The sequence below is a fragment of the Prinia subflava genome (genome assembly GCF_021018805.1).
Source record: "Prinia subflava isolate CZ2003 ecotype Zambia chromosome W unlocalized genomic scaffold, Cam_Psub_1.2 scaffold_31_NEW, whole genome shotgun sequence".
NCBI classification, from domain to species: Eukaryota; Metazoa; Chordata; class Aves; order Passeriformes; family Cisticolidae; genus Prinia; species Prinia subflava.
The window spans coordinates 1,840,464-1,848,962 of NW_026960608.1; the positions used below are offsets into that span (position 1 = coordinate 1,840,464).

The 8,499-nt window shown below is 47.9% G+C and overlaps 1 protein-coding gene across 1 annotated transcript; it reads right to left on the minus strand.

Moving 5' to 3' along the window:
* Positions 1-760: 760 nt before the first annotated feature.
* Positions 761-2,101, minus strand: LOC134564984 (cysteinyl leukotriene receptor 1-like). The gene has a single exon (XM_063424328.1). The coding sequence runs from the start codon at positions 1,754-1,756 to the stop codon at positions 761-763; it is 996 nt and encodes a 331-aa protein (XP_063280398.1). The 5' UTR covers positions 1,757-2,101.
* Between the last annotated feature and the right edge of the window lie 6,398 nt (positions 2,102-8,499).

An 8,499-nucleotide genomic window follows, 5' to 3' on the forward strand; every position in this document is an offset into this window, starting at 1 on the left:
GACTCTGAGAGGCCGAACTGGAAGGAAGGAAAAGTCCCGGGCTGGTGGATGAGATGAGGAGCTCTGCGCTGGCAGCTGGAGGCAGGGGTGTCCCGGCAGGGCTGGGCAGTGCAGGGCTACAGAGTAGCAGGAGAGCCTCAAAGGTCCGAAGAAGCAGCGGCGGTGGGGGGAGAGGCTGGAGAAAGCGAGTTCAGGATTCCCGGCTACACAGCAGATGACGATAGATTTCCCAGGACGAGACAGAGGCAGAGGGCAGCCTGACCGTCCTCCTCGGCGCTGAGAGCAAGAGTGCCTCCCCCTCTGAGGGACACTCCCAGGGACTCAAAAACAATAGGTGTAGCTTCGTGCTGCTATATCCCTCAAGTACTCTTTTTTTGTTCTGACTAAGTAGTCATTAAGGCTCCTTGGAAACTTAATGGGAAAAAATTCTGTGAGAGGAGGAAAAAAAACCAAAACCAAATCTAACCCCCAACAAAAGCAAATGCCCAAATACAGCCTTGGAAGGGGTTTGGGAGTTCAGCAGCAGCTCCACAGTCTGCTGGTGGTGGCTGCTCTGCCCCACATGGCTCTGGGGGTCCCAGGGGCTGTCCAGCTCCAACAGTGGCTCTGCCACCAAGTACCACAAACCAGGGACTGTCCACAGTTCTTTAACTGCAACAAAGGCTTGAAAGCCTTCATTCCATCTTCTGGAAGAGTTCGGAGATCTCCATCCCCCACCAGAGCTCTGAGGGGAAAGCTTAACCTCCTTACAAAGGAGCCCTTACATAGCTGCCCTTCCATTCTCCCTTTGGCTTTCTCCAAAGGGTTCCTCATCCTTGTCCTTCACAGAGATCTTCTTCCTGAAGGCTTGTGACAAGCTGGAGGAGGATGCCTTCCTCAGTGTGGTGAGTCTCTGCCGGAAGTTGCCCCCGGAGAAGAAGTAGAGGGGGGGGTCAAAGCAGCAGTTGGCAGCTGCCAGGGGCAGGGTGACGATGACGGCTTTCTGCAGGAACATGGTGTCCCTGCAGCTTGAGCCCCACAGGCTCAGCATGTGCAGGTGCACCATGCACAGGACATGGTACGGCGTGAAGCTCACCAGGAATGTGGCGGTGACAATGACAATCATCCACACGGCCTCGCGGCGGTTGGCCTTGTTCCGCAACAGGATGCGGATGATCATGTTGTAGCAGATGGTGATGATGATGAAGGGGAAGATGAAGCCCATGAAGAGGGCAATGAAATCCAGGATCACCACCAGGTTTGTCTTCTGGGAGTTCTCTGGCTGTTCGAAGCACTTGGTCTTGTTGCCGTGCTGGTACGTCCCGTTCTGCAGGAAGAGAGTGCTTGTCAGTGTGACAAACATCCAGATGCCAGCACACACAAACTTCACTTTCTTCTTCGACACCAGGCTGATGTTGTGGACCGGGAAGACGATGGTGATGCAGCAGAAGAAGCTCATGGCTGTCATGAAGAAGATGCTGCAGTAGAGGTTGACATAGAGCGCATAGGACGAGAGGCTGCACAGGAAGTCGCTGAAGAACCAGTGGCCCTTGTGCATGTAGTAGATGACATGCAGGGGCAGGGTGAGCACACACAGGAAGTCAGACAGGACCAGGTTGAGCATGTAGACCTGGAAGGCCGTTTTCTGCCGGTATGTGCAGATCAACACGTACAGCACCACACCATTCCCCACAAAGCCCATGATGCTGATCATGGAGTAGAGCATGGAGTAGACACTGTTGCGGAAGTCGTTGATGGAGTGGTGGTGGCACGACATGTTGGGGGACAGCTGTGGCGGTGTGTGAAATTTAGTTTATTAAGTTTGTTATATGTTCCTTTGTTCCCTCCCCATCCACATGTACCCCTGAGGCAAGTGACGTAACTGTCAGTTTTCTGTCCGTCAGAAAGCCCGCTAGTTTTGTATTTCTCCCTGTCCCCTGGTTGGCAAAAGTTGAATATTGCACCTGTCTAATGGTCCCCAGAACTCCCTCTATTGGTTGTATTGCCTTTACCCCTCCCTGACACCATCTGTGTAAAGGTGTACGCAGAACCGCCCTCGGGGGAGTTGCGAGAGCAGACGCAGGCGTGAGAGATCGCGCTTGCCGCACAATAAACATCACTACCTCACTGCCTCCCACCCTGCCTCTGCTTCGTCACTTTAAGACCGCTGCCAAAGACCTCTCAAAACAAGAACCCACAGGAATCAGTATCGTCGCTCGGCGTACGAACTGATCCTCGTCCCGTGTCACGGTGCCCGGGCTAGCCGTGCATGGAGATGCTGATGTCTCGAAACACAGCACCGTGATAGACAGCATTGTCATGGTGCCCAGCTGGGGCACCAACTCCCTGGGGATAGTGTCAGGCCTGAGGAGGAAAACACAGGTGAGGTAAAGCAGCACAGGAAAATAAATATCCATGATGGAATAAGAGGAAAAGCCTGCCATCTCTCTCAGGAGAGAGCTGAGAAGGGGTGTGGATCTGACCCATCTCCACTTCATCCACCTTTCTTCACTAGCTACCAACAGCTGGTTATGAGTGACAAAATGTGGCAGAGTAATGGAATCAGATCACAGGACCATGGAATCTTTAAGGTTGGAAAAGACCCTTGAGATCAAGTCCAACCATCAAGCACCACCACCATGATCACCACTAATCCATGTCCTCAAGTGCCACATCCATATGTTTTGGAACATATGATGGCTCCAGCACATCCCTGGGCAGCCTGTTCCAGGGTTTGACAAGCCTTTTGGTGAAGGAATTTTTCCTAATATCCAATCTAAACTTCCTGTGGTGCAACTTGAGGCCAAGTCATAAGGACATTAAACTACCAAAAAATCTCTTAACTCCTCACAAACTGAGGCAGCTACTCAGCAAAACAGCAGAGAGGGATAACGAAGGTGACAACAGCACTATGGAATTTAATATAGGAGGAGTGGTCCTGGACAATACTAATTGTTCAGCCCTGATTCTCCTCTTTCTTTTTGATTGATTTTCCGTTTCTAATGGTTCAAACGCAGAACCTTCCTTGCAGCCTGAGACCATGAAAAGCTGAGAGATCAGAACTGCAGAACAAGAGTCAGTTGAAATAACAGGACACCACAACAACAAAAGCAGAAGCTGGGTCAAGATCAGCTGTGAGAATCCACAACTGTACTGTGAATATGCTCAAAATTGCTGTTAAATGTATTTTCACCCATAAAAATAACTTGGCAGTATTAGATTCTCTGTCTGCCCCCAGGACTCACTGAAGTCAGAATTCAGAACCACTCTGGGATGCTCAAGCCTTCCAGGTGTCAGTCAAATTTCAGCTATTTTGGTGTTTGTACTCTTTTAAAAGAGTTCTTTGATTATCTGCAATGCACAAACGAACTAAAGCTGAGCAGGGGGACTGTCACCACCCGAGGGTAGAGGAGGTGATGTTGATTAGAAATCCTGAACAAAGCCACCAGTCCACGTGTCAAGGATCATTTATGCTTTTATTACATTATGGCCTTAACTCCAGCAACCAGCCCACAATTTAAACAACCGCTCGAGATATTTGTCCAAAAGACAAGCAAGACTTGTTTTCTATTTTATTTCTGAACGTTATTTGAGTTTTGCAAACAAAAGGAAACTGATGTTCACAATCCAACTGCTTAAGCATGAGAGAACATCACACCCAGAAATGCATCTGTAAAAATCAACAAGAATCCCACAAAAACAGCATTTCCTAGCTGAGGCTTTACGTTTGCATCATGAATTGAAGACAAACATTGCTTCTGCCATTTTTTTATTTGTACAGTCGTGGTTCACTGAACCAATTATTTGTGTGCTGGTGAATTCAGCTCACTGGGAATGTGCACAAGTGAAAGGGAACCGCAGTGCATGAGAAAAGGTTCCCAAATTGAGCAAATCTCTAAACTACTGCTATTCTCCCAGTCTGATGCAGCACAGATAAATTTATAGTTTCTCATAGAATCACAGACTGGTTTGTGTTGGAAAGGGCATTAAAGCCCATCCCATTCCCCCCCTGTCATGGGCAGGAACATCTTCCACTATCCCAGGTCCCCTGGACACTTTGAGGGATGGGGCAGCTTCTCTGAGCAACCTGTGCCAAGTTTTCACAGGAAAAAATTTCCTTCCAATATCCCATGTATCCCTGGCAGTGGGAAGCCATTCCCTGTGCCCTGTCCCTCCATCCCTTTTCCCAAGTCCCTCTCCAGCTCTCCCGTAGCCCCTTTAGGCCCTGGAAGGGGCTCTGAGATCTCCCTGAAGCCTTCTCTTCTTCAGGTGAACACTCCCAGCTCTCCCAGCCTGGCTCTAGAGCAGAGGGGCTCCAGCTCTGGGAGCATCTCTGGCCACCAGTAGATTACACTCAATTTAATTACACAACCCAAAAGCACAAAGTCTCTGCTGTCCTTCGTTCCAACCACAAACACGAAGCATTCCCATCCCGAGGAATGCTACAGGCTCTGCATTCCCCGTTTGCAGAGGGACGGGATACAGATATCACGCAAGTGGTGTAATTGCACCAATCCGGATAGTTATAGGCTTTGTTAATTGGTGATATGTCTTTTCTGTATGTTTTTTACCTGGTCAATTTCTGGCCCATTATTCTTTGGAAGTCTATAGTAAAATTTGACGCAGTATGTTGCTTTGGTGGACCCCAGCAGGTCCAATTCTTGGGGTTCCTCTAGGGCATTAGGTAACATTTTTGTCCACTCATCCCAAGTATCTACCACATTGGGTCTCTTACCTGTGGTGTGGAGGAGCTCTGAGTTATAGACGGGCCAGTCATCTGCTACGAAAGGAATCCCTACTAGACATGTGGAAAGTGGGTTATCAACGCTGCCCATGGATAAGCACATGTTATCCTGTTTCAATGTTTTTGCTAAGGTTACCCAAACATTATGGCTAGGCTGTGGGCTAATCCAGCCGCAGGCATACGGTACGGTGAAGAGCATCCAAGCAGAAGTGAGGAGAGCACCAGTTTTCATCTCTGGACAGGGATAAGACTTCTGATAGGGAATATAAGCAAAATTTGTTATCTTTTATGATGGGAGGAGAGGGTTAAGGTTTTTTCCCTCATTCCTTCCCTTCCTTCCCTCTGTTCCTTCCACCCTCCCCCCCCTTTTTTTTTTTTTTTTTTTTTTTTTTTTTTTTTTTTTTATATATATATAAGCAAGGGATGGGTAAGTGGGTGTGAGGTTAGGGGTTTTGGTAAGAGTTGAGAAAGGGAATAATAGGGGTTTTTAGGGTAAAATTTTTTAAAAAAGGTAATAACATGTAATTCAGAGAACAATTTTCTGTTCAGGTTATGTCTGGCATATAGCTCGACTGATGCAGCAGAATGTTGTTCATCTTTTCTGTTTCTTCTGCTGTTGTGTGATGGGTCGGTTTTTTCTTCGGTATGTGGATATTTGGCTAAGCCTTCGTCTCCAGGCAGAACTTGTCTGGTTTTGAGGCTGTCTTGTATTCAACTCAGAGGAACTCTTGTCAGTGTCTGACTTAGTAGTGTTTGTAGTGCCTAGGTATGGTTTTATGTTTTTCCCTGGGTACGATCTTGGGCCACATGGTAGTGAAACACGCATATCCTCTACCCCAAGTATTTAACTGGAAAGGCCCAGAAATTTGATGTGTCTCTGGGTCCTTCACTAGCACAGGTGGTTTCTCAGCAAGCTTTGCTTGGGTGGTATTTGCGAAGTGGCGAAGTACTGGGGGGTCAGGCTCTGATGCTGTGCCATTTAAGAAGTTGATGACATAGAGACCCTTGCAGAGCCTTTCAGCTGGAGATATGATTTTTGTTGCACTTTGCTGCTGACTGAGGACTCTCTGAGGGTTTGATGTGTTCTCTCTATGATGCACTTTGCTGCTGACTGAGGACTCTCTGAGGGTTTGATGTGTTCTCTCTATGATGGATTGTCCTGTGGGATTTGCAGGTATGCCTTTCTTGTGTTCTATTCCCCACTCACTGAAAGAACTCTTTTAACTTACGAGAGACATAGGCAGGTCCATTATCTGTTTTGATCTGTTTTGGTACTCCCAGGGTAGCGAAGGCAAGGAGGAAGTGCTTTATGGTGTGCTGTGTAGTTTCTCCTGGATGAGATGATGCAAACTCTGCTCCAGAAAATGTGTCAACTGATACATGCACATATTTTGACCTTCCAAAAGGTGGGAAGTGAGTGACATCTGTCTGCCACAGCTGGCAGCTGTTAAGTCCTCGGGGATTGACTCCTGTCCCCATAGATGGTATCTGGTAGCTTTGGCAGTTCGGGCAAGTGGCAACAATAGCTTTTCCTTGATCTTTTGCGAGCTTGAACATTCTGATAAGGGCAGCTCTATTTTGGTGATAAAATGCATGTGACAACTTTGCCTGGGCGAAGATGTCAGGGATGTTAGCAGTCTCTATTGCCATGGCCAATGCGTCTGCTTTCCTGTTCCCTTCTGCGATGATACCTGGGAGGTCAGTGTGTGACCTCACATGCATTACATGGTAAGGTTGTTTTCTGTGGGAGATTAAGCGTGTTAATGCAGAAATCAATTGGTGTAACTTTGGATTGGAAATGTCTTTGAGAAGGGCTTGTTCTGCCCTCATAGCTATACCTGCAACGTATGAAGAGTCTGTGACGAGATTAAAGGGTTCGTCTATGAATTTCTCAAAGGCTCTGGCAACAGCTGCTAACTCTGCAATCTGTGGAGATCCTTCCACAATTTGGACATCAGATTCCCATTTTTGGGTCTTAGGGTCTTTCCATGTCATTACAGACTTGTGGGATGCCCCCGAGCCGTCTGTAAAGACTTAGAGCTTTGAGAGGTGTTCTACTCTGTACTAATTTTGGGGTCAGATTAAAGGTTGTATAAAAAGTTTATGTTTTGGGATATGGATGGAAATTTGGCCTGTATAGCTATCTAGGGCATACTGAAGATTTTCATTGGTCTGAAGCAAATGCTCCAGGTCTCCGCTGGTTAATGGCAAGTATATGCATGTGAACTCACACCCTGTGAGAGAATGGAGGCGAGTTCTGGCCCTTTTTATTAGATGTGCCATGATTTCTTGGAAGGTGATGATTGTCTTTGAAGGTTGGTTGTAAAGATCCATTCAAGTATCAGTAAAGGGTCTCGAAGCTGAGTATCCCATTGGAATATCAGTCCATGGAACCGGGGTGCTTTTCCTAGAATGACAAACTGGAAAGGCAGGCTAGGCTCAAAGCGAAGGGCTCGGTGTGAAGATAGGGCTTCTTGGACTTTGGTGATGGCATCTCGGGCTTTTGTTGTGAGAGTGCGTGGAGAGTCCAGGTCTCAGCTGCCACGGAGAAGGTTAAAGAGGGGAGCGAGGTCCTCTGTTGTAATTCCTAGCAGAGGACGTACCCAATTGATGGATCCGCACAGACTGTGTAAGTCTCTCAGGGTTTTTGGGTTGTCTCGGATGACAAGCTGCTGGGGTACGATGGTCCTTTCACGGATCTGCAATCCAAGATAAGTCCATGGGTTGGTGTATTTTATTTTGTCTTCACGGATCTCGAATCCTGCTTTTTGTATGGTTTCGATGGTCTTTGTAACTGCTTTGTCTAGGTAGGCTTTGTCTGATGCACAGATCAGGATATCATCCATATAGTGGTAGATGATTGCATCTGGAAATAGGCTCCGAATGGGAGACAAAACATGAGCAATGTACCATTGGCATATGGTAGGAGAGAGTTTGAGACCTTGGGGAAGAAAAAGCCAATGATATCTTTTGAGTGGAGCCTCTCTGTTAAGAGAGGGGACAGAAAAAGCAAACCGTGGAGCTTCCTGGGGGTGCAGCAGAATGCTGAAGAAGAAGTCTTTAATATCTATGATGGCAAGTGTCCAGTCTCGAGGCAGCATCGATGGTGAAGGCAGTCCAGGCTGAAGGGGGCCCATGTCCTCAATTACCTCATTGATTTTACACAGGTCATAGAGGAGCCTCCACCTGTCCATTCCAGGCTTTTGCAGTACAAAGACCGGGGAGTTCCAAGGGCTGGTGGTCTCGATGATGTGACCTTTGGCAAGCTGTTCTTCTACAAGGGCTTGTAGTGCACGCAGTTTTACTTTAGGGAGGGGCCACTGTTCGATCCAGATCGGGGTTTGGCATTTCCAGGTGCACTGAGGGGTATCTGGTAGTGCGCGCTCCTCAGTGGCCCCAATTAGAAATCCTGACTGGGAATTTGTAGGGAAGCTCCCCATTGGGATAGAACATCCCTTCCCCAAAGGGTGATGGGGGCCCTTACCACAAATGGGTGGATAGTTGTCAACTTGCCTTCAGGCCCTTCGACGAGCACGTTGTGCTTGCTTCGCATGGACACTGTGGCTCCACCGATCCCTGAAATCATACCTGGTACCGGTTGTAGTTCCCAGCTTGCTGGCCATTCTGAGCGCGCAACGAGGCTTACGTTGGCGCCCGAGTCCAGGAGTCCTAGTCGGTGGATCTTCTCCCCTTTGCAGGATAGGCCACACTCAATGGTAGGCCTATTAGGTCCCAAAACTTGTGCCCACATCGCTATAGGGCTGAGAGGAAGCTGT